Genomic DNA, 26,559 nt, shown 5'->3' on the forward strand with positions numbered 1-26,559 from the left:
ATATTTCATTTTCTCATCAATTTCAGTTTTGCCAGACTGGGAGTGGACAGAATTCAGAATCTCACTGAAATGCTTTTGCCACATGTTAACAATTTCACTCTCGCCTGTTACACCATCTACTGTATCTGAAAGTGGCGATTTTCTGCTATTTTGCTTTCTTACTTCATTCCAGAAATCTTTCTGTTTGTGACAATGAAGATTGTTTGCCATCTTATCAGCCCTGTTTTGATTTTCAAGCCTTTACAAGCACGCAAAGCATACTTAAAACGAGCTCTGGAGGTTTTCATGACTTCAAAAAGGGGTCCTTGTTTAGGTTTACCCCCATTGACCCACAATAGAAACATGTAGCGGGCATAGTCGTGACACTCTTTTACAAAATCATTCCACCCAGGCACAACATGAATTTTCTGATGACTTTTACACTCAATGGTTTCTTTTGCAGCACTATTCAAGGCATCCACAATACTATTATAACATGTATCAATAGCCTGCAAATGTGAATTATTAGTACAATTCACATCCGTGCACATTAAACCTTCAGACAACTTAATCTTATCAATCTTGGCTTTGGTACACTGAGTATAGCGGAAATATTCTGCTCTGACAGCTTTTTCAAATCAACACGAAAACTGCGTTGCTGAGAGGGGCAACGATTAAGTCTTCTATCGGCAGAAATGTTACAACGAACATCTATTGAAACAGGAATGTGGTCAGAGCCTATAACTTTGTAGAGATTCGAAACAGAAAGCACATTGTTATGAGAGACTTCAGTGGTTATACAATGGTCGATCCATGAAGTGCTACCATGAGCATCGCTGATATAAGTACCGGAATCTTTGCCTAGCAAATCAACATCAGAAATGACATAGCCAAACTGCTCACAATGCTCCATCAACTCACGACCAAATCCTGTATCAGTAGTTACATCAGCGTTTAAATCACCGATAAAAAAGATATATATATATATATATATATATATATATATTATATATATATATATATATATATATATATATATATATATATATATGGCCATCGGTCCATATTATGTTAACAGTATTGATAAAAGTAAAAACAAAGACTCAGTACATATAATATTCGATTCAAAGACTCAGTACATATAATATTCGATTCATTTACACGAATTCGGATATTGAAAGTATAAACATAAAAGCAGCAGAACGTTCTATTGTGTGTATATTTCATTTGTAAGCAATTCAATAAACTTAGCTTCTGATGGAAGATTATAATAATAATAATCAAGATATTTTTTCCTGAAACATTCGATTAAAGAACAAACAAATAAAAAGTGAAATTCATCTTCAACCCCTTTAGATTCACCAAATCTTCATATAGCTTTTGGTATGTTGGTATATTTACTTTCGGCTTCAATTTGTACATTATGTGATGAACACCTAAAGCATGCAAGCATATGCGTGTAAATAGGAATTTTAATATAGAATAAACATTTCTGGTTCTAAAGACATTAAAGGAATGATATGAAGCAATCTTATATAATGAAAAAAATTCGCTGTGCCAATCTAGATACAAAAAACTCTCTTTAAAATTTTCAACAAGCTTTTTTACAAAACCATTTAAGTCTTTTACCCTTGATTTTCCTGGGAAAATCACACAAAAGCAAAAGTTCATTCACGTGCCCAGGTTTTTTCGTAACTCCAGATGTTTCAATATTAACGATCATATCATAAATTTCCTTGGATATCTGTTTGGCATATTAATAAGTTTTTGCCGAATATTTAATAACACGCTTAACCGTATAGAGAAATATGGTATATCTGCCACAGTCCCCAAAGACGGCCGTATGAAGGGCTACTCGAAACCCCTAAAAATACACGACATGCAAGAAGATATATCCTTTTTATCTTTAATTAAGGAAACTCCATCGCAATTAACAGATTATTTGAAAGCAAACAACAGTACGTTTGACTGTTTTACATTAAAGATTACATAACATTAATTATTTTACGCATTTCATCCAGATGTACAGATCCGCGTTTGAACTCTTTTTCGACTTATATCTGAGCATCATTTTGTTCTTTACAATAACATTTACAGGGATTTTGGAATCTGTCACCCAATATTTATGGATTGACCACTCGCCAAGCATAATTAAGAGATTGACCATGAAAGATACACATGTGATCTGCTTTGACTCAAATCATAAAAAAAAATTATTTCATCTTTTAATAATTTAACAGAGTGTTGAAGGTAACCACTTAAAATCCTAGAAACATCGTGCCAGACATGTTTTGCTAAGGCACATTCAAGAAATATGTGCTCTAAAGATTCAACACTAGGGCAAAACTTGCAGCACATAGAATCTACTTTTTCCAGTAAAAAGATACTTGTTACTCCATAATCTATGGAGTAACTTCCACTGAAACTCACGTAATTTGAATTCCTCTGTCATCGTGTTAACATTTATCCAAATGACAACAGTGTTTTTGTCGCTGTTCAAATAAGCCACTTGTAGCGATGAATACTATTTTGCTAATTTATCAATATGAAGAAAATTCTTCTTCGCAAAGAGTGAGTAAAAAGACCTTTGAAGACAACTTAGAAAGATGAAGGAAATTGAAATCTTTTCTTGCTCCGTAATCTACATCTTCTGTTTCTGCTAATGACTTATAGAAGACATTATACGTTTTAGACCATAAGCATAACACGTTCTTGTTTTGACATTTTGACTGTCGCTGTACCATGCATTTAAGACGCTTACATAAAATTGTGGAATTTGATATCTTACATTCCTGGCAATACATTCCATAACTGATTTTGCTTGAGGAGATCACTCGATCTGTCCAACTCAAGATATGATCATGGTATTGCTGTCCAAGTACTGCCTCATCAACAATAATCCTTTTACAGCGAACGTCAAAATAAACTGAAGGTCAACTTTGATAAGCCCTGTCAATTTCCCTTGCAATCTTCCAAGATGCAGACTGCTCTTCTGTGCAGTCAATCATAGACAGTTTCTCTGCGCTCTACAGTCCATGAGTCAATAAATGCCAGTTCACCCGTAAACGTGCACTATGCTGTTGATCGGCACATGACGTCCTCATGTCAAGTTTGGGATTTTTTAATGCTGAAATTTCACCAAAATGCCATTTCTGTATCCAGAGATTGTGTAATCAGTTTGATTCAAAACAGCGATATAAAACACTGTGTCAGTTAATATTAAAATTAAAACACTGTGTCAGTTAAATTTCGGCTGATTATGTGCACCTCATTAGGGCTATAGGGGCTGTATAGAGAGACCCTGATGTAATCAAGGTATGCCAGTTCATAAAATCGTGAGAATATATTTTTCTCTGTCGACGTCGATTTGCCTTACAATGGATTTTTAGGCAAGAAAGAGCGTCAGAGAAAAATGGTTTACAGGTGTTTCCCAAATCAGTATAGCCAAAGAAATGCATCGCATGCTCAGCACTGTGAACGATGTCATAATGAAATACCGGAGAACTGGGCATTTCCATGAGTAGAAGTTCACCCGTCGTGCCAGGCGAGAATCAAATCAGGACCTCACTCAGTACAATGACATTGTTTTCACTATTAAAAAGAATCAGTAATTGAGCGAAATGAGAGATCAAATAGATTGAGCAAATGAAGTGGTCAGCAGAAAAATTATATCACTTTATTCCCTAATTTATGAAATTTAACAATTTGAATGCTTAGGATTGAAAAACACACTCTTGTACTTAATGAAGTGGTCAGCAGAAAAATATATCACTTTATTCCCTAATTTATGAAATTTAACAATTTGAATGCTTAGGATTGAAAAACACACTCTTGTACTTAATGAACTAATAATAATTCATTGGATCTTGACAATGACAGTTAGAGACTGTACTGTCTCCCACCAATCTTATCAAGATAGGAATATTAAACAGCTAAATGACTACAAAAGATAAAAAATATGTACATGTACGTGCTATTGTTTCAAACTTCACAAACACATGTACCCGTAATTTAATAGGTAGAACACTGAATCTGCTGACTTGTACATATACTCAATTTCCCTAATTTAACTGTCAGTTTCTTGGCACAGTTCATCATCATTGATGGTAATAAATTTGATTCTGCACACAGATATGCATATTTCTGTTTAGTCTTTTGTGTAAGTTCACTTAGTCTTTAAATTTTCTTGGCCCTTCAAGAGTTGTTGGGGTTTTTGGCTTGAAGCAGAGTCTATCCTCATTTACCAATACTGAAGGGCTCCAGGCAAAATCTGGGTCATGTTGATGTGATCCAGCAGACTTGGCACGTGACAAAGAGACAAACAATGCACCAGGATTTCTTGCCTCAAATTGCTTTTTACCAGGATCAATGACAATGTATCTATTTGGCTGATTTTCTCCAACTGTTACACCCTGTGTATAGTCGTAGCCCAAACTAACCGCAATGGTATTTGTTTTCTCCTACAACATCTAAATGAACAATCAACCTTCCTTTCAACTGGAACAATTGGAACAACTTTTGGATTGGCTTCAATGAATGGTTCACCTGTATAAGAAGGAAACTCTACCATCACAACATCAGGTTAATCAACTGGTGGTCTTCTGCAATTCAAATATGATATCAATAATAGTACCAACTGCTCTATTAAATAACCCATGTTTTACAGATAAATTTGCAGTCAATTAAACTTTGGCACCTTTACACACAAAGAGAACCTTTTGTAATGATGAAGTTCTGTCACTTGGAAGAGAACTGGCATGCCTACCTATACAAAGTGCATTATTTTGGCATCGGAATCTCTCTATTTAATTCAAGTAATTTTTGCCTGTTATATTTGTCTCTTCCGCGTGTGTTGGGAAAACAAAGAGCCCATCCTTTCATGCATTCCAACAGCTTATTTCCATGAGTCATTTGAGATCATGCCACTGGAATTTTTGTAACCATTTGGCTTCAGCAGAAGTTGTAGTATATTCACGCAGAGAACTCAAAACTTCCTTAAAGCAATTTTCACTAATACCCTGTCTGATGATGCTATTAAGTGTGATTACATCAGTAAATTCTTTCCAAACCAAGACACCTCTAATAGAAGCTGGTGATTTGACTTTATTCATATGCACTGGAGAATCTAAAACTGGTGGTAACTGCACATCATCCCCCAAAAAATACAACCACTTGTAAACCACCCCATGACTCATCCTTATTAAAACCACAGCGACATAAGAACTCTGTCCATCCTAACGTTGTTGCATCTATTAGTGATCGTTCATCAAAGAGTAGACTTTTGACCCCAAAACAGTTTTCTCGTAAGGCCTCACCAATCACACCATCTGGTGGCTTCATATCCTGTCCTTTAAAAAAAGTTGGAATTTTCAAGAAGCTATATGTTAAATACCAGTTTCCGATCATCACTCATTGTTGTTAGATCTACATCGTCATATTCTAAATTATCATCTTTCCTTTAACTGACATTTATTTATATGGTCAATCCAACCCTTACCAAAGTCATCACTATAATGGTAATATGTTCGAGTCCAATCGTATGTGTCACCACCATTATTATATTGAAATTCATCATGTACAGGCTCAACAGCACAATCAGGCCTGATGTTTCCATCCACTCTGGACAATCTACTGAAATATCTGCTTCATTTTCTGCTATCATGTCATCACAATCACTACTATTCACATGTGATTTTGCTCGGAGAATTTCAGCCTTCAAAAATTGGGGCAATCATTTGATTCAAGGAAGTCACACAGTTTGTCAACCCATGAAGTGTTTTCATTTTAATGTCAGTTATTTTATACCAATTTAACCAGTGTAATAGTAATGCTGTTCTGGCGTATTGCTCATCAAGTGGCCTTGAAACTTGATTAAAGCCACCAGATACAACAGGAATCTTACCACTCCTGCATGCAAATGTATACAATGATACATTGTCATCCTTTGGACGGGATAAATATAATCTAAACAGGTCGACCTAGTTAGACTAGTCTGAGGTTTCTTTTCTGACATTCGGGCACCAGATAAGCTGACATTTGGAAAGAATGACTGGACCTAAAGAGAGGTATTGATGACAACTCATAACTCGCTTCTACTGATGACACATCTCTCTTTACAGTATTCATCAATAATTTTGTAACTATTGAATGACCTGAAGTAGAATCTTCTATCGTTGAAAAGATCACAAACCGACCCAGCAGGCTCACAGCCTTTACATGCATAGCCTGTGATGTATTTCTCTGTAGCATGATGTCATTCATATTGGGATTTTCTTGGTCTTCACTCTTAGACAATATGAGCGAAATGTCCTCATTCGCCCTCCAAGCGTGTGTATGGAATCTTGAATTTGAAGTAGTACTGGATGATCTTTTTCCATTTCCAGACAGGTCGAACCATTCATATCTTTTATAGAGCGGGTTCATTTCTAAGGGCTTTACCTGGGGCTTTTCTGAGCAAAACTCCATTCTACAAACTTTTTCATTAGTTTTTTTCTAGATCTTGGTTGTCTTAAACAATAATCAGAGCATCTATGCAAACAAACTTGATTTGTCAGCAAAAGATAGTCTTCAAGCAAAGATTCCTGTGTTTGACTGACATCCATTAACAGTTTTGCTAAAGGATTAAGACTTTCTGGTGGGGGTGAAAAAGTAACCTCTGGAGGTGGCCACTTATCTTTGCAGGGATTACCATGAATGTCTTTGAGAAGCAGTCATTTTGAATTCATCAGACGCCCATTCTGCAAGTTTCTGTGCCGTTTCATTATCCGAGAGACCCCTTTGAACTGCATCACTGAGAAGCTTGTGTTGCTGCAAATCTTTTTGCCAGAACAGGTCATGCCAATGAACCATGCCACGTGACTTTGCAATTCAAATTCCTGCCTATACCAGTATGAATTAATCCCAAAGACTGGACCCATAACCTCATTAAAGTATGAATGTGTGCGGAGATCAAAATATTTGGCAACAATATGAGTATTGGCTTGCAAACACTGGAACAACTTATTTTTATCACTTATATCTTCTAAACAACCAGTAGTTGCTCAAGATACATTGCAAGAAGCCTTTTCAATGGTTTGAAGTGAAATTCTGCGCAACTTCCAGTGGCAAAATAGGCCGATAGTCCACTACCTTGATGGAGTTTGTATTGAATAAGAGCTCGTAACTCTCTACCTCTTGCAGCCCAGTATTGAGATGTCCCTCTGAGATGGGATGAAAAAACATTATTTTACTAAAGATAGACTCATTTCCATCCTGTAATTGTTGTCTTAAATTCTCAATTGTTAATGGTCTTCACCCATTTGTTGACGCACTACAAAATTGAATTCTCTACAGATCTTTTACGGATAATCATATTGTGAACAATAAACTTAAAATATGGATGCGAATCAAATCGGCCATCTTGATACCTCACAAGGTGGTCTGCCCAATCTGCCACAGATGTACACGTTATGGGACGGTTATCGTAATAATTACCAGAACTGTATGGAAATAAACAAGATAATGCTAATGTAAGGAAAAATGTAGTTGTGTGTTCAGACAGAGGGGTCTTACCTCTTGGCGGCCAATGAATGATACAACTATTTGCTATTGATGTTTACAGTATTATCTCTTCCAGTTACGTCTTTAACTATCTCATTCACAGCTTCATTTATATTGATATTGTTATCTGCAATACACCTGTGTCAGCTTGATCATCAAAATTGCTGGATAAAGCCTATTCAGGAGCTGGTCCTTCATCATTACTCTTAGTATCTTTTTCATTATTGCAATTTGCTAAATTAACCAGAGGAATCTCAGATAATTGTCCATCACTAGGTATAAGATCTAATCTTTCCTGGCTAATGATTATGTCATTGTATGCTACTGCATTTTTTAATTTTAAGAACTGCAGCGAACTTTGAACTTCCTTTCTTCTCACCCTAAAATCTTTCATTTTGTTGTTTGATCCTTCCCGTTTAACTTTTACAATATCAATTTCACTGGGTAACTTTGGCAATATCTGAGCTGGTTTATTGACCTCCTGTGGAAATGTGACACAGTGACCCCTGGAGGAAATGCCGCCATGGTTCTACATATGAATATTGATACAAGGCGAAATGCGACAAATAAGTTGTTGCTCTACCATTCGTAGCTTACTGAGCTCTGGTGGAACAATGCTTGGGTCCATGCTATTTTCTTCTGAAAACATTATTACGTGAGATTTGTCATTGGCACAACGTTTACAAATTTCTGCATTTTTAAAACTCTTTGCTATAGCTATTCTGCGCTCTTTACATACCATACACAAATCAATAGAATACGACATTTGTTTTAATTCAAAAAGCCCTTATTGCATCCAGAGCTTCATCATATTTTGATGAGGTCTCTGGGGAGGGTCTGGTATGTCATTAACCCCTTGACTACCTATGACGCCGGATATATCCGGCGCCATATTGAATTACCATATACCTTGAGTGCCGGAAATATCAGGCACAGTTAAATAGGCGTATTTGCTTCGTTTTTGTTGCTAAAAATCCCCCAATTTCGGCACCGGCATGCAGCACAACTAAGATTGATGTATTCCGATCTGGCCAGAATGTGATTGCACCCCCGTACGTCCGAGTGTGGCCAAATCCGGAAGCAAATGTCGTGACCCATGACCTCGACCCTGAAAGGTCAGGCTGATCACAGAAGCGTCGCGCTGATTGTTTACAGTTTTCGAAAGTACGGACGATCGCGAACATGTTTATTGTTTTTTTTTTTAATGAAATGAAATGTTTATTTATTGAAAACAAATGATTTATATGTAAATATGTTCTAATAACAGCAATATTCGTGAATGAAACTAGAGGAATACAATTTTTTACTATAAGCCAGTGAAATTTTATAGCAGCCATATTATCAATATGACTTGTCACATGACTGGTCATGTGGTTGGTCATGTGATATGTTGTTCCCTAAAATGTATTTTTAAATATTGTGAATTATTTTTTGATAAATCATAACCATTTTAGATGCATGTTTCTGCAAGGAAGACATAAAGCAGGTGTTTACAAATATAAAATGTGTTGATTTTCAAATACAGAATCATGTCAGATGCTGATGTTTATGGTTCATTTACTCTGCCTATTGTGAGAAAAATCTTAAATAGGTACATCTATAAATAAAGTAAAGGGTAGTTATTATTACATTATATGTAAAGACAATGCCATGAAAATTGCAACAGTTTACTGCATTTAAATTTGCATCATTTTATGGATTCAAAACACGACCTGATGCTTCAAATATTCATATTCTTTGCCAACTCTGGTAACATAATGTGCCATGTGATCAGTCACGTGACCTGGAAATACAAAACTTATGCATGAAAAAGTGGGAAATTTCATGCTGATTCAGAAAATATAAGGTTTATTGGAACTTACTTAATTTTTACTCTAAGCAGTGTTCATGCAATGACCACACCCAAGATTTTATCAATATTTACATAAGGGGCCTGGTATATAGGAATACATTGGTCTTGGTAGTCAAGGGGTTAACAGTTAAATTTAGCTTTTTTCTTCAGAACTAATTTTCCTTATTATTCTTTTCAATCTGAGTTTCTTACTTTTTTGGGACAAATCGTCACTTGGTCTCTCATATGGGATACCTAATTTTCTGCATTTGATTTTGATTTCTTCTTCTTTACTTGATAAATTTTGTGTTAATTTTTCTGTGAGAACGACATCCTAAATAGTTTGCATAGGTAGACAAGCAATTCCTGTTTCATCAGGCAATGTAATATTATTTTCAAAAGTTCCACTGGAATCATTATGAAAACATGAGTTTTCCTTTTCCAAACCTGGCTCTGGAATAAAAGAAGTTGTCTTCATTGCTATGGCAACAGGAGTATCTTAAGTAGAGTCTCTCCTTTTGAACAATTTGGATTTCATACCTTCCTGCAAAAAGGACTTACAGTATGTATGATCCCCCTCACCAACAGAGTTACAATCACTCTCTAAAGAATTAACTTTCTTTTCTTAACGGCACTATTGCCTAACTGTGGAACATTTTGATGCTCAACCCGTTTTTTGAGCAAAACATAGAGCTTGATTATGAGGCAACACTTGTCGCATGACCTGAAAATGTGTGGGGAATATTTTCTGTAGAGATATTGGCCGCCGATCATTCCCAGTGACACTGAAGAAACTCACAGTTCTCGATCAACAAATAAACATTGGTTTATTATGTTTTAAACTCACAGTACAGAGCAGCACGCCGCATCCATGTGCGTTGCCATTGTAGGTTCCAAAAAGCATGATGGGAAATCTGGTAGTAATGAGAATTTAACCCCAGAATCACGACAAAATAACATGAATAAATTCAACTATGAAGCAACTGTTGCCGGAAACTTTGTAACAAATATGTCCATGTTAACACAGTCCGCGCAAATAAATCATAGTACATGCACAGTAATGAGTGTCCTGAAAATGTGCATTTCGGTCAAAGTTCAGCCATCGCCTGTACGTAGATTCTCATAACTGTGTCCAAGCTCTAGAAAAGTCTCTGTTGAGCGAAGTTTTTATGTCATGCGCAGTAAGTGTTCAAAGCATCGACTGTAGTATGTAATATTTTGCCAAATCTCCGGAATCATGATAAACACGATAAACAACAATAAACAAAAATAAGTTTTGGTCTAAACAACAACAAATAACAATAATAAAGTCGGTAGGTTTTCCACACCCTCCCCCTATTAAAGTTACTTAAACTTTAATATAGAGGTTTCCTAATCGTCCTCATTCTCGTTAGCAATGACACCAACAAGGCGATCTACCGCAGCAGTCTTTGCTCGCCGAGCAGGGCGTCTCAACTCTTGGTTGGTTTGATCTCTTTCCTCTTCATCAGCTGAAGTGCGTGTCTGGTTAATCACAGGGTCAGCATCTGGTTCAGCTATAGTGCCAACCCCTGTTGCGTCGTTAGTTCCGCTGACTTCCAGATCACACACCAACTGGAGTGGCCTCTCAACAACATAGCCACTGCCTGTCTGGATCTTGTATCCTCTTGTCACTCCATCCTTACCCACTATGTTGTCTACAATCCGTCCTATCTTCCAGTTTGCTCGATTCTTGGTTGTGTCTTTGAGTAGAACAATTGAGTTCTTTCTTGGTAACTCTTGATCCTTTGCTTCAATCCTCTTGCTGTAACGTTCCTGCAAGGCGTGAAGGTACTCATTCAACCAACGTTTGCGAACGGTTTCTCTGCAGGATCTTAAGTACTTCAGACGCTTGCTCATCACATCCCTCGAGTCATCAATGTCATCGATGCTCTCCTCCAGAAACCGCGCTGTTGTCCACGCAACAGCAGGTTTGGGGTGATCACTACTTGCTCTAAGTCTTCTTCCATATAGAACAATGGTCTGTTGTTCATGAACGTCTCCACGTCGAGTAGAACTTCCTCAAGCTCTTCAAATTTCAGTAGTGCTCTTACTATAGCTTTCGACAGACTTCTCTTCATGATGCCGATGAGTCGTTCAAAGAATCCACCCCACCATGGAGAACGTGACATGTTGAACTTCCACTCTATGTTATGTGTTGTCAAATAGTTGAACAAATCTTCATCCTTTTGTAATGTCGACAACCACCGTTTGGTTGTAATGAAAGTCTTGGCGTTGTCGCTCACCATGACTCTTGGTGATCCTCTCCGTGCAACAAACTCCTTCAACTGTCGCTTGAATTCATTCACAGACAGGTCTCTGCAAAGCTTAAGATGCACAGCTCTGGTGCTGGCACAGGTGAAGAAGGCAATGTAAGCCTTTCTGGTCTCATACTTTTCTGATTTGTACATCAGTGGCCCTGCAAAGTCCACACCTGTCACATCGAATGGCTCAGTGAATTCCGTTCTGTAGGTGTGCAAGGCTGATGTAGCTGGAGCATCCAACACCTTTGCACGATACTTCGCACAGTAACTGCATTCATGTTGTATAGATTTGACTATGGATCGTAGCTTTGGGATCCAGTATTTCTCTCTGACCTTACTCATTGTTGTTGCAACTCCCCCGTTTAATGTCTGAAGATGGCAGTGCTCAATGATACTTCTCGCCAGGGCAGATTTTCTCGGGATGAAGATAGGGTTGTAACCTGGAACTCTGCCATTACACCTCAGTATTCCATCTTCATCTGCTGCTAATGTGACATCTGAAGTCATGTTGTTTGTTTGCTGTGTTATGTGGATCCATACCTTCTCTGATGCTGTGATCTCTGATTTAGTGAGTGGTCCGACTCGTCTCGTCCCCTTACAGCCATCTATGAAACGCTTCATATATGACGTTATGCGTAGAAGCTTCCAGAATTTGAACTTGCTCAGAAGCTCTTGTGACCATGCTATCATCTCATTCTGAGTTGCATCTTCCAGTAGAAGCATCACTTCTCTTTTCTTCGTTGACTTTTTCTCTGACTTGACTCCCTCTGACTCGGAAATCTCTGGTTGAACTGGTCTTTCACCTTCACTCGAGAGCCAGCTCGGCCCTTGAAACCACAGTGTCCCGAGTCGACTTGGTGCTGACCCTCTAGTTCCCAGGTCGCTTGGATTTTCTGCCGTTGGCACATATCTCCACTTGGACTCTGTCAGCTCACCAATCTTCTTGACCCGATTGCGTACAAATGTTGACCATTCTCCATGGTTAGACAGCCAGTATAAAACGGTGGTGCTGTCTACCCAACTGTGACAAGCCGTGATACGGAAATTGGACAAGGCTTTGTTGACGTTATTCTGTAGTTTGGCTAGGGTATGTGCGGCAATCAACTCCAACCTTGGTATGCTCATATGTTTAGGAGCGATTCTTGCTTTAGCTGTGAGTAGATTCTGGCTGACTGGTGTTGAGTTCTCATATGCAACGATGTATATTGCAGCACAAACAGCAGTCTTGCTTGCGTCCGCAAATCCATGCATCTCATAATGTGTTGGGTTGCCAGTGAACACACAGCGTGGTACAGTTATGGTTGGTGTACGCTGCAAGCTGTTTACCAACATCTGCCATTTCGGTTGAATTTCATCTGGAATTTCCTCATCCCAACGTAGCTGAAGAAGGCACACTTCACTGAAGATCAATTTTGCAGTGATAGTAACTGGAGAACTCCATCCAAGTATGTCAAAGATGCTGTTGATATCAGCTAACATCTTCCTTTTTGTGATTGGTTCACTGCTCTTCTGGCATGATTCAAAACTGATTGTTAATGTGTCCTCCTCCTTGTTCCATGGAATACCTAAAATCTTTGTCTCGTTGCTAGATGTGTTGCCAACAAACCTTGTTGTGTAAATATCTTCTTCCTTCTTGTCATTTGTTGTGTTGAGGTGATCGATGTTGCTATGCCATTTGTGAAGATTGAAACCACCCTCTGACAGTATTTTGGTGGACTCTGCCTTGAAAGTCGCAACATCATCTTCTTTCACCTTGAATATCGTCAACATATGTATCTTCCAGCAAGCTATGTACTGTTGTTGGATATTCTTGTTCATAGACCTCGATGTGCTTCTGCAATGTTACACCAAGAATATATGGACTTGACGTTGCTCCAAAGATAACCCGTGTGAATCTGTACTCTGTCACCGCACAATCCTGTAGGTTGTTGTACCACAAAACTCGCAGTGCATCCCTGTCTTGTTCATGCACTCCGATTTGCAGGAAAGCTTTCTGAATATCTCCTGTGATACAAAACTTTCGCATACAATTTCTTGCGATGATGTCAAACAAAAGTGGTTGTAGTGGTGGCCCCGTCTCTAGGCAGTCCTTGAGTGAAGGGCTTCTCACGTTCGCTCTCGCTGAGCAGTCATACACTATTCTCATCTTTGTTGTTTCTGCTTTATCTCGGATGACGGCTTGATGTGGGAAATAATGTACTGTCTCCCCGTTTGATTGGCTGGTACAGGCTCAATCACTCCCATGTTGATTTGTTCTCTCATGATTTCATCGTACTCTTCTAATCTCCCGATTTTCTCTAGTCTCTTTGTTGTGCTGTATAGCCGAGCTGTGCACAAGCTCTTATTTGTAGGAAGTGGAACATGATCTTCCTTCCAGGGTAGTTTGTTTCATAGTGTCCACTCTCTGCCCTAGTCAACTGTTTCTTGAACTCTTCGTGAATTGCTGCACTTTCCTTTATATCTGTGTCTTTGATTCCAAGAACATCCAGTGAGCACAGCTTCTCAAATTCTTCTTGGCTGGATCTCAAAAAGAACTGTTTCTCTGTCTGACTCTCTCTCCCTGACTGCCGTCCAGAAATTGTCCAACCCAGCATCGTGAACTCTGCTCCTGGATCCTTATCTGGGTGGGTTCCAAGGACTAGAGGTTCTGTCGTGCGAATCCTCTGGTAGTCTGCGACTCCCAATATAATGTGAACTGGCATTGAAACATCCGTTGTCTCTTCCTCACTGAAATGTAACCGGTTGAGTCGTCTGTGTTGTTTCTTCAATGCAGGAATGCCTGGGTTAGGCAGGTGGGTTAATATATCTTTCTCAGCATTCACACACTCCACATTGAATGAGAAACCATCAACTGCTAAGGACTGTAATGTGATACTGTACACCTCAACAATCTTCCTTACAGTGCCATACATCTGCTCAATACAACGTTGTTCTGTCTTTGCTGGCTTCAAGCGCAATTTTGTAATCAAGTCTGAACATATGTATGAACTCCCTGCACCTGTGTCAAACATGACTCGAACTTTCTCCTTTCCCACTTTGGCAATAACAGTGGCATGTAATGCTGAGGCATGATCCATCACTGAGCTCAATCCCTTTTCCACTTTGGTATTGTCTGACACATCCAGTGTTGATTTCCCACTGCGGGACGAATGTATGCCTGAATGTTTCGTATTCCGCGAAGCATATATTCTGCCTGAGAGCGCTTTCGGACGGTTGCTAGTGACGACAGCGAACATTGTATCAATTTATTTTCAATAGAATATCGATCGAAATTTGCTGGCGTACGGGCTCATGTGTCGAGGTCAAATCATTAATATGTCCACATAACCCGTATATATTGACTTAGATAGCATAAAATCAACGTATCCGTTGGTTTCTTGTACTTAGATTGAATCGTCGACACTTTTTTACAGTTTTGGCGATGCGTTCACATTTTGGCGCTCTTTGCAAGTTTGGCGCCATTGTGAGCTGAATATGACCTGCGAGTGAGCACGACAACAATGTATCAATTTCCGATAAAAGGATATCGATCGATAACGTTCACTGCACGATTGCAGTGGAGAGTCTGCGCCCGTTCGCCTCCGTTCTGTGTTATTTTTCAAATTTACTGGAATTTTTATCGTTGATTTTCGCCAAAATTTGGTATAAATTACAAGAACATGACATGCATTTGATCTGTACACCTTACGAGACGCATACTGATAAAAATGCGTCAATTTGAGGCCCGTGTTCTGCATATGTACACGCCGTCAGCTCGCCAAATCATTGACGGCAACAGTATATTTCAGTGATCGGAATAAATAAAATTCAAATAAAACAATTTTCGTGAAGAAATTCAAAAATCTAAAACGATAGGAATTTTGTATATTAATTAAAGGATCACCATGTCAATTTTCATCATTATTCGTTCAAAATTGAGGAATTTGAACCGACGAGAAGTGTGCAATCTGTTCGGTATATTACACGCCATTGTTTTCTACGGGAAATCAAGCTTATTCGCCGCGTCGTAAAATGAAAAATTTATCTTAAAAAACCGTTGGTTTAACTTTTTCATTTCACTGTAATTTCTTACAATGTTTGAGATAAAAGATCTTATGAAGGTTAACTAATACTATTATTTTATATTTTTGAGTTTCCCTCTTATTTTATGAAATGACGAGTTAACGATCGTTTGGCTGTTGACTGTGTTTTCACCTATTTTTGCATATGAATAATTATCACATATGTATTTTCATAATTCCTTCATGAAATTATTGCCAAAATATCATAATGGAAAGGTCAACATATGAGGAAATTGAATCTGCAACTCTTCCATCAATATTAAGCTGTGCAGCGTGGAAATTTGACGAAATTTAATACATAGCGTCAAAGGCGGATTTGACTCACTGTACGCGTACACGACGTATGTGCGGCGAAAAAGTGACACGCTAATATGAAACAAAATGGGGGGCCTTTGGCCCCGCAGTGTCCCTTGTCACAAATTGGTGTATGATGCTTTCCTTTACAGTTCTTGCATCCCCGGGATCTACAGTTGACTGCAAGATGACCAAATCCTGTACAGTTGAAGCACATTCTGTTTCTTCTCAGTATTGCTGTCTTGGTGGCCACATCCAGTACTTTCATACGCCGTTACTCGAATGATCTTCTGAACTGCAATACACACACTTAATTTGCGTCCTTGTTTAGACTCTCCATTACTTCCAAGAAGTAACTTTTCTTCTTTTTTCCTCCATGATGTGTGTCTTGTTGTATCATCTCTTCTCCCTGTGGTACTCTTATCATCACCAGCTCTCAGGGGATTTCTCTCGACATACTTTTGTAGATTTTCAACAAGCTGTTCCAAACCCCACTCTTCCCAATCATCGTCCTTTTGTACGAGGACTTCTCGAACTGGGCCAAGCTTGTCCATCAGAGTGTAGACTGAGCTTTGTGCAGTAGTCAGTTTCCCCATTGTTGTGAGAGTGCGAACTATCCTGGCAAGCCTGTTATAAAAGTTGTGAATGTCACGCAACTTGTGAATGTTGGTCACTACTGGTAGTTCCTCAAGTTCCTTTATCAAGGCTTTGTGCACCTTAATGTCCTTCCCATATGTCTCGACAAGTATTCTCTTGGCTTCCTGATATCCATCTGAGGTATGCGGTAGCCCTAGGATATCGTCCTTTGGTTTGTCTTTCACTAGCTCTAATAAGTAATTAAACTTACTGATTTCAGCGAGATCGGAACCATCAACCTCTACTGTAAACTGATTCCAAAAGCGTAACCAGTCCTTGTAGTCACCAGAGGATGGTGTGATTGTATATTTCTGAAGCTTCACTGCTTGTGTTGAGGGCGCTGTTGATGCACGCTCCTCCCTGTGGTCAACACGTTCGGCACGGCTGGCTTCAATCTGTCTCTCGAAATCTAATTTCTGTCTATACCACTCTTCCTCTCGTTTTTGTTGGCGTGCAGTTGCCATCTCAATTTCCATTTGTTGCTGAACTTTGTATTTTGATTGTTGCTCATTTACCACGCCCTGGATATGTAGCTCTTTTTCAAGCTTGAGTTGTACGTCTCTTTCCACAGCTTCGTCCAGCTGTTTTCTGATACGCTGACGCGCCTCCCTAAATGACTGGATGGACTCTTTCTGTGTTGTTGTCCACTCCTTCACATGTTCTAAGTCTGATTCTGCTTCCAACATATATTCGGCTGTCTCGTCTTTTAATTTGTCTAATCGCTTGATCAACTCTCCTATTTGTTCATATGCCGTGGTAATGTTGCCGTGTCCTCACTGTTGGATAGCTCTGCAATTTCATCAAGTTTGAGTTCGGCATATGCCAGCTGTCGTTTGAATCTCTCCTCGGTAAATGCCATGTTTTGTGCACGTTTGTAAGCACTGCGATCAATCGGTTATTCGACTGCAAAACCTCCTATCAACTGCGTTAGTTCTGCTTTCCCACGGAAACTTCGTCTAATTTGATTGATGATGCAATGCTGTGTACAACACTATAAGTCCTATATGATGTACTCACGCACTTTCCAGTATCTTTCTCCCGTCGTGGTCGCCAATGTTCAGTGTGGGGAATATTTAGTGTAGAGATATTGGCCGCCAATCATTCCCAGTGACACTGAAGAAACTCACAGTTCTCGATCAACAAAAACATTGGTTTATTACGTTTAAACTCACAGTACAGAGTAGCACGCCGCATCCATGTGCGTTGCCATTGTAGGTTTTTTAAAGCATGATGGGAAATCTGGTAGTAATGAGAATTTAACCCCAGAATCACGACAAAGTAACACAAATAAATTCAACTATGAAGCAAACTGTTGCCGGAAACTTTGTAACAATACGTCCATGTTAAGACAGTCCGCGCAAATAAATCGTAGTACATGCACAGTGACGAGTGTACTGAAAATGTGCATTTCGGTCAAAGTTCAGCCATCGCCTGTACGTAGATTCTCATAACTGTGTCCAAGCTCCAGAAAAGTCTCTGTTGAGCGAAGTTTTTATGTCATGCGCAGTATGTGTTCAAAGCATCGACTGTAGTATATAATATTTTGCCAAATCTCCGGAATCATGATAAACACGATAAACAACAATAAACAAAAATAAGTTTTGGTCTAAACAACAACAAATAACAATAATAAAGTCGGTAGGTTTTCCACAAATGTTGATTATGTAATAAAAGATTGATAACTCTTTTCACACCTTTACTGTAGCCACTTCTGTAACCAATGCTTTCCGGTCACAGAATTAACAAGGAATACATTGATTTTTAGACTGAAAATATTACAGGCCATCTGCAATTCACATGAAGTGCCCAATCACTGCCATGTACCATTTGGGTTAAGTAGCTGTCTTTAGTAATGTACTGTGAATAGCAAATTTTTATTTCTGTTTCCCAAGTGTCCCAATTTTTATGTATTGCATTATATGTTTGGTAGCATATTTCTTTAGTTTTGGTGAAGTTCCCTCCAATCTCAAGGGACATACAGTGAAAAAGGCAGTTGCCATCAGCTGGAACGTTTTCCAACTGATAATTAAGATCATCAATTTTTACAAATGGGTATGAATCATTCTTCTCAGAAAATGAATGTTGTAAATACTAACCGATATTATTCAAATAATTCAATATGAACCGTAAAATCTTGGAAATTAAACTACAAATAAGACAAATAATATTATCAGTAAATATATCAGTACCTTAGCTAGAGACAGTCTTGTCTCCTGCTAAAATATCTCTTGGCTTTCTTACCAGAATTATTTTTCATCGGCCACGTATACATCTTCACATTCAAAGTTTCCAAAGACCTGAAAAAGATCAATGTCACATTGATTTGGTTAATTTATTGCATTAAATAATCATGATTACCTTCCCATGTTTTGGAAAATGCAACATTTGCTTGAACACCATTGATATGTTTCAGAATGAAGTTTTGACTTCAATGAGAAATAGTACACTGTACAAGTCTTATCTGTGTACCACTGCAGGCAACTGCAATAAATACTGGGTACCCCAACATCAGGGCAGCAACATTCATGACAGATTACCTCACAACATTTTGACCACATAAGAGGACCTTCAGAATGCAATTTCTGCATCACCGTGAAGCAAACAGCCACATATTGCTCATTGTTTCTGATTCCTTAACATTTCTTATTTGATGAGTCAGCAATATATCCAAATATATTGCCATTAATATATTTGCAGAATGAATCCTCAACAGGTTTACATATAATGATTAGGATAGGCCTACTACAGAATAAAATGGCACACACTGACTACTGCAGTGTTAAGGACAGTAAACGATGAAAAAGTTATGAGATAGTGGTACAAAACAAATACATGTGAGTAAGCGCACACATAGGAACCACGCATATATCTATGCCTGTTTGCATGTGGTGTTGTTTTTTAAAGAGGTGCATTCAAATTCCTGGTTTCACCTATAATTAATTATATCAGTCTTCATGTGTGACAGGCAAATATGAAAATTTTGTCACTGAGTCTGAACACCAACACTAAATACAATGTTTTTCTGAAAAGCACCTGTCAAACTTTGGGGAAGTTTGCTTGATATACCGGTACTCTAGGCAATTCCCGTATCCAAACAATCTCAATCTCTAAAAGCCTGTTTTTCAAGACTATGCTAACTGCTTTTGCAGAGTACACATTTCTTTACACTACAAACACAAAGCACAGTTGATTTATCATGTATCATTGTCATCTGTTGATTACACAACGCTGATCACTTGTTGTAATAAGAGTAATTATTATTTTCCAAGCTAGGGTACCAATGGTCATTTTCATCAAAGGACCTATGAAATATGCTGCCACAGTGTCTTGACAATTATTGCCTCTTGTGGCGGCACTGAAATAAAATGGGTAGAACAATTGGGGTGTTCCTTCCGCAAACATAGACAAAACTCTACCAATGTAACTTTTAACAATTAACTTTGAAAAATGCAACAATCACTCTTGTACTAAAATGCTAGAATACAGACAATAATAAACAAAGCACATGCGACAAGATGAAAATATTGGGCTTTTTTACCTTAATTATGCATTCTGTACTGACTACAAAACCATGCTTTGTCACGGGGAACTGGACAAGACTTTTCAGATCCTGTGGAAACAAACGTGTAAAAAAATCAACAATACATGCATGTTTGTGGCAGAAAGCTGGTCATGAATTAAGAGTACAATGCTGTGAAAGTGGCATTTAAAAGACAACTTAAAGACTCGTGTCTGTGAATGAAATCAAAACTGATTGTTAATATTTTGAACATGAATCTCTGATGAGTTTTCATTTGTGAGTCCACCATTTTGCATACTGCAAAACAGGGCCGATTTCAAGGTTTTCACCAGGGCATCAGACAGCACGTGAATTAATAACTTGTGACTCATTCACTTTGTAAAAAAATCACTTTTATTCTAAATGCCAGAACTTAAAACAATCAAAACATGCACGACATGATAAAAATTTGGGCTAATTACCTTAATTACGCATTCTGTAATAGCCCATGGCCTTTGTGACGAGGAGCTAGACAAGGTTTGTTCAGGTCCTGGGGAAACTGTAAAAACAATAAAAAATTACATGCAAGTTTGTGGCAGAAACTTGTGATGAATTGATAGCACTTACAATACGGTGAAAGTGAACATCTAAATGACAACTTCAGGAATTGACATCAGTGAATGAAAACAAATATTTATCGTAATATTTTGAACATGAATCTCTGATGAGATGGATTTTGCAAGTACATTCATTTTGGGAACTTCAAAGCTGGAATCAACAAAAATATCCATTATTTTAATTCTACTCAAATTCATGAATAACATTACATAACTCTACCCCTCATTCAGTTAACCATTTGTATGGTCACAATGTAACGCATATTTTGTTGTGCACTGTTTTTCAAACACGATTTGATATTTGAGAACTCGTGAACTCATTTTTTCTGATCAAGAAACAATTTATGTCACAAAGACGCCACAAATTAATAAAAATGTATTCTGTTCATAATATATACGAATTGATGTTTCTGCTGGTGTGACGAATCCCTAAAACCGCAGTGCAGCAATGCTACAGGGCTGATGCATACACAACTTCGTTTAGCAATTCAAATTTCGATGTAAGACCAATGGCAACTTTGAAACAACCAGACTAACGAAAGTGTCGTTATAAAACGATTTTGGAAGCAATGACTGATCGACACGCTTGAATTTCGGACCCAACACAAAGCAAACGAACAGCTAGCTGCAGTACTGCAGCTCGAGAGTTTGACTGGGTATTTGGGTTGGTCCTGGATTCGGTTCGGGGCGTCTAGCTCGGAACGTAATTCGGCGAATCTTGCCTCCCTTTCCTTGCCAGTTTACCTTCTAGTACTATTAAGCACCTACCAACTCAAGGTTGTCTCGCTATTTATCCAAATTACCGCTATTCAGCGGGTTTCGTGCCGATTGCGGCTTACAGGATGCGACGTACGCCATACTTTACTACGGATTTGAATATCAACGATCCATACTACAAACTAGCTGTGGATAGTTGTGGTGGTTTCAGACGAGATTCCTGCCTTTTATGGGCTGATTTTGACTTTAACAACACCGCAGCTATTGATCAATAGTATGCCCAAAACCTGCGTTTATTATTTAAGATGCATCGGTGACTCTACAAGATGGTTTCCCCGTTTCTCGGTACAGTTCTGGAGACCGTGCTCAGTCTGAATGGCCAGAATGCGTACAAAAAATTGTGGACGCAAATTATAAATCGGTGGCACAGTAAAACGCCAATATGAATTTTTTAAGTGAAATTTTGGACGAAAATGGAATTTTTGCTTACCTCACGAAGTTTAGCTAACAGTTCACGTCTTGCTTCCTTGCAAACAAAACTGTCGTCTGTGCAAAAATTGTCGTCTGTGTTCGATCCACCGTGTTGAATCCCAGCATTCTTCGCGCGTGTCCTCGTTCATATGCACGACATGTTTTTCTCTTTTTGTATTTTTAGGGGTGATTGTAATAATATTTTGAATTAATGACGAGGTGTGAAGTAATATTTACTAGCTAATGGCAGTGATATATTTCATTAATGGAGAGCTAGCAAAAATACCTTGTATGATTCCTGTTTGTTTGTTTACGGACACTCAAAAAAAAACATGGCGGCGCGCATGAAAGTAGGGTACACTTCCGGTTACTCGCATAGTATATTATGAATATGCACATGCGTAGTCAGTAAGCCGCTGGCGCGACTATTGTAGGAGCTAAAGATCTGTACCAAGATTCATCAAATTTGCTGTAGTAGTTCTAGACATATCACCCTAATTTAAAACATCCATAAAATATGCAAACAAGTAATAATTGACATGATCCTGCTAAATGTCTTTGTATGCTGACTGTTTTAATGACTGAGTTTGCAATATTTGGATATCTTTCTCGGTGTGAATGCCTTTGCCAAGATGTTCAAGTAGGGCAGCAAAGTCATGGTCATTATTTTGTCTTATGTCTTGTGTAAGTTCATGAACTTTACATAAATCTTATTATAGATTAGTTGCTAATGGACAATAACTGTGTTTCAGATCATTTGAGAGCAATCCATCCATGGCAGGTTTTAATTGTAATATATCTTCTATTTAAAGGACAGGAACTTCTCAAATATGTTTGTTCCCTGTAATTCCTGGGAGAGGACAGGAGCAGGCGATGGTGCTAGCTTGATGATTAACCTAAAACTAGTAACGTCGTTGTCTAAGATTAAAGAATATGACACGTGACGTCGTGGATACTTAATTTCTGGAATGAGAATGTAAAAGTCTGTAAATTGACCAAAGATGTTTACTTGATTGAAGTGAGCAGATGTGAGATCACTTTGAGACAACATGGGGAAGTCTTTTTTGGTCTCAAGCTGTTATCACAGTCACAGGACACATACAAAGGTCCTGTGTAGCGTGGGTCAGTTCACTTTCAAATCACCATTATCAGTGAGAAGAGAACTAAAGTCACAGACAAATCGTATTTCCAGGCTAACAGACCATGTTTGAACGACACTACAAATCTCTACCACTATATCATGTATATAGAATGATCTGGTCTTGAAATCAATGCGCGTGTGAATAGGTAAAGTATTAGTCACGAGACTAAGATATATGACAAATGCTAGGGTCATCTCTTATGCGGGAATCTCAAGTATGAAATATGTTTTTGAGCGCTTTTGATGCACAAAAGAGCATAGGAATCTCTGATACTTCCTTTCAGTGCATGCTCCATGTTTCTAGCATTCATTGAACACACATTTCTGTTCCAAAACTCATAAAAGAGTCCAAAATGCAGAATTGGTTGCCTTCCAATACTACATAGATAGAAGGCCCGTAAAATCAATTACTAGTTTAAAAAAGGGTCAATAATTACCTATTTATATCTAACAGCTGATCTGTTTGGCACCATTTTTAACAAATTAGAACCTTGAACATGGTACATCTGTACCAAAAATCAGTCTGTTTAGCAGTTTTTGACTTTGTGTCATTTAAGGAAATTTTCACTGTCCGGCGTCAACTCAACCCAACCTAACCATAATAACAGAATGACCTACAGCCTTATGTTAATAATGGTCAATGGCTTCAATTTCAATAGACCATTGTTGTAATGACATATCAACAAGAAACGTTTCATAGTCTTCTCATGTATCACGCTCATTGCCCGGAAGTACAGTTAGTGTTTATCTGAGAGAAACCATTACAGCACTTATCAAATTCAACATTTATTTAACATGAGTGCTAAAAGTACTGGATTCAGTCAATCTTGGCTAGTATGCACCTCGAAAGTGAAAGACTTAAACTTTTGCTCAAAATTTCCTAAAAATATCTTTCATCCGTTCTCTTTCAAAACCGAGAATAAAAATCAGGGTTTATTGTACACAATTTAGTTCTAGAGAAACAAATTACCCAAGATTTACCGATATTTGAAATTCAAAATGGCCGCTATCCTTGTATTAACTCTACAGATGAAAATAAATATTTTGATTCGAAAAAAAAGCCGGTTAAAGCTTTATTTTCTTTCCTAGAGCTTCAAAAGGGCCCCGAAAAGTGGTAGATCAGAAAAGAATTGTAAAAGTCTGAGAGTCCAAATGTCTGTCCCGAGGCGTGATCTACCTTAATGCACGTATTTTATATTGAATGGCGGGGTTGGCGATGGCGCTTTTCAACTGACATGTTGTGAAGCGCTGAGCTCTATACAAAGTTTGCAGTTTCATTGTTAATTTTACAAAAGCCGTTCTACAGTAACCGAGATAAATCTTCAACGACGGGCGTTAACGGAGATGGCACAATAAGTAACCTTACCGATATTTTAGGCCTCTCGCAAACTGTTGTAGCATATTTGCTGCAAGTTTGCAGTAAATTTGCAGAAAACTATTTGCTGCAAATATGCGGGTGGTTCATTTTTCAGATGCAAATTAGGTTTCTTGTGAAATTCCTGTAAATATGCAGCAAACTTCTTGTAGCAACCTTGCTGCAAACTCTTTGCAGCAAATTTGCGGCACACTCCTTTCAGCAAAATTGCGGCAAACTTACTTTAATGTTACTGATAATTTGCCGCAAACTCCATGCAGCATATTTTGCACGTTACTGCACATTTGCTGCAAATTACACATGCAAATCTTCCTTCGCAAGTTGGCATAATTCCAAAGCAGTCAGCTCTGGAATAAACTTTTACCAATATCAGTAACAGAAAGAAAAATAAACACATTATAATAGACAAGAGATACTGAAAACCAAAGAAGCACAACGATAAAGTAACAGCAGAATTTCCTGTATTGTACCACGAGTTTTAACATTTATATCTTCTCCAACAATATAATAATTTCAGTTCAGACATGTACACAGAAGTTGTAAAATCACTTGTGTAGACATGGCCAATGTCAGTGACATGGTTGAGAATGAAAACTTGCCAAATTGTAAGGCAGCCTGTGGACAGCACAAGATATGCTTTATCCAACTAGTGCAATACTAGCTTCACAAGAAAAAATGGTCGGCGCAATTAAAGTTATTTTGAATATAAAATGACAACAGAGAAAAAAGGTTAAATTCAAATTGTGGTACAATTTATTTCGTATGCCATGTTCATTTCATGGAACATACATGTAAGTGTCTTCAAGAGACACATACTAGTCCAGTCAATCTCTGCCAGAGTAAGATGGCATGAGCTTGGTGAAAGAAGCAATGCATATTTCTTGAAGCTTGAAAAGAGAAATCATTACAAAAAGCACATGCGTAAACTTCAAACAACTACTGGTACTGTTACTAAATATTTAAATGATATTTTAAATGCGCAGAAAGTGTTTTATCGAAATTAATATCAGACTACACATTGTTTTTCTGAAGAAAAAGCAGAGGAGTTCACTAGCGATTTGCACATTCCTGCATTGTCAGAATTCCAGAAAAATATTTGTGAAGGTAATTTGAGTCTCGAAGAGTGCTACTCCGCTCTGAAAACTATGTCTAGTAATAAAAGCCCGGGGAATGATGGCCTTAGTGTTGAGTTCTACAGGTGTTTCTGGCCCTGGTTTGGTAATTTAATTGTGGAGAGTTTCAACTATGCACACGTCCATGGAGAGTTGTCAGTTTCCCAAAGACAAGCAATCATTACTTTAATTGACAAAAAAGGAAAAGATAAATGTTGATTATAAAATTGCTGCCAAGGCCCTCTCAATTCGTATTTCAAAGATTTTGCCCGAAATAATTCACCCAAATCAGACTGGTTATGTAAAAGGTCGCTACATCGGCGACGCTGTTCGCACAATTTTAGACTCAATGCACTTCACAAAAGAAAATGATATTCCCGGTATTTTACTTTGTATTGATTTCGCCAAGGCATTTGATTCTATCGAGTGGCCTTTCCTTTATTTTGCTCTGAAGAAATTTAATTTTGGTGAATCTTTTATTCAGTGGGTCAAAGTTTTATACTGTAATATTTCTAGTAATTAATAATGGTGTCACCTCTGGTTACTTTCAAGTTAACAGAGGTTCAAGCCATGGGGATCATCTTTCACCTCATTTGTCTTACTTTTTTGGAATTTTGTCCGTCGCTATTCGTCATAACAAAACAATGAAACTGATTCACATCGGAAAAAATGAGTTATCAATTGCACAATATGCAGATAACACCACTGGAATGTTATCAGATGTGAAATCTGGTAAAAAAATTCTCAGACTGGTTGACTCGTCCGGCAACATCGCCGGCCAGAAGGTTAACAAGGAAGAGACTGAAGCACTTTGGTTAGGTAGTAATAGATATTGTCGGAACAAGCCATTAGGAATTTCATGGCCAAGTGGTCTAATTCTTGTTCTTGGAATTTGTCTATCTTATGAGACAGTAAAAGCAGACAAAATTAATTATGAGGAGAAAATAAAGTCTGCAAAAAAAAATGTCTTAATCTGTGGAAGATGAGAAATCTTACTATCATGGG

General features: G+C 38.1%; 1 protein-coding gene across 1 annotated transcript; it reads right to left on the reverse strand.

The window, feature by feature from the left end:
* Positions 1-11,226: 11,226 nt before the first annotated feature.
* LOC139127259 (uncharacterized) lies at positions 11,227-13,401 on the reverse strand. The gene has a single exon (XM_070693171.1). The coding sequence runs from the start codon at positions 13,399-13,401 to the stop codon at positions 11,227-11,229; it is 2,175 nt and encodes a 724-aa protein (XP_070549272.1).
* Positions 13,402-26,559: the final 13,158 nt, after the last annotated feature.

The sequence above is a fragment of the Ptychodera flava genome, unplaced genomic scaffold (genome assembly GCF_041260155.1).
Source record: "Ptychodera flava strain L36383 unplaced genomic scaffold, AS_Pfla_20210202 Scaffold_30__1_contigs__length_3116999_pilon, whole genome shotgun sequence".
NCBI classification, from domain to species: Eukaryota; Metazoa; Hemichordata; class Enteropneusta; family Ptychoderidae; genus Ptychodera; species Ptychodera flava.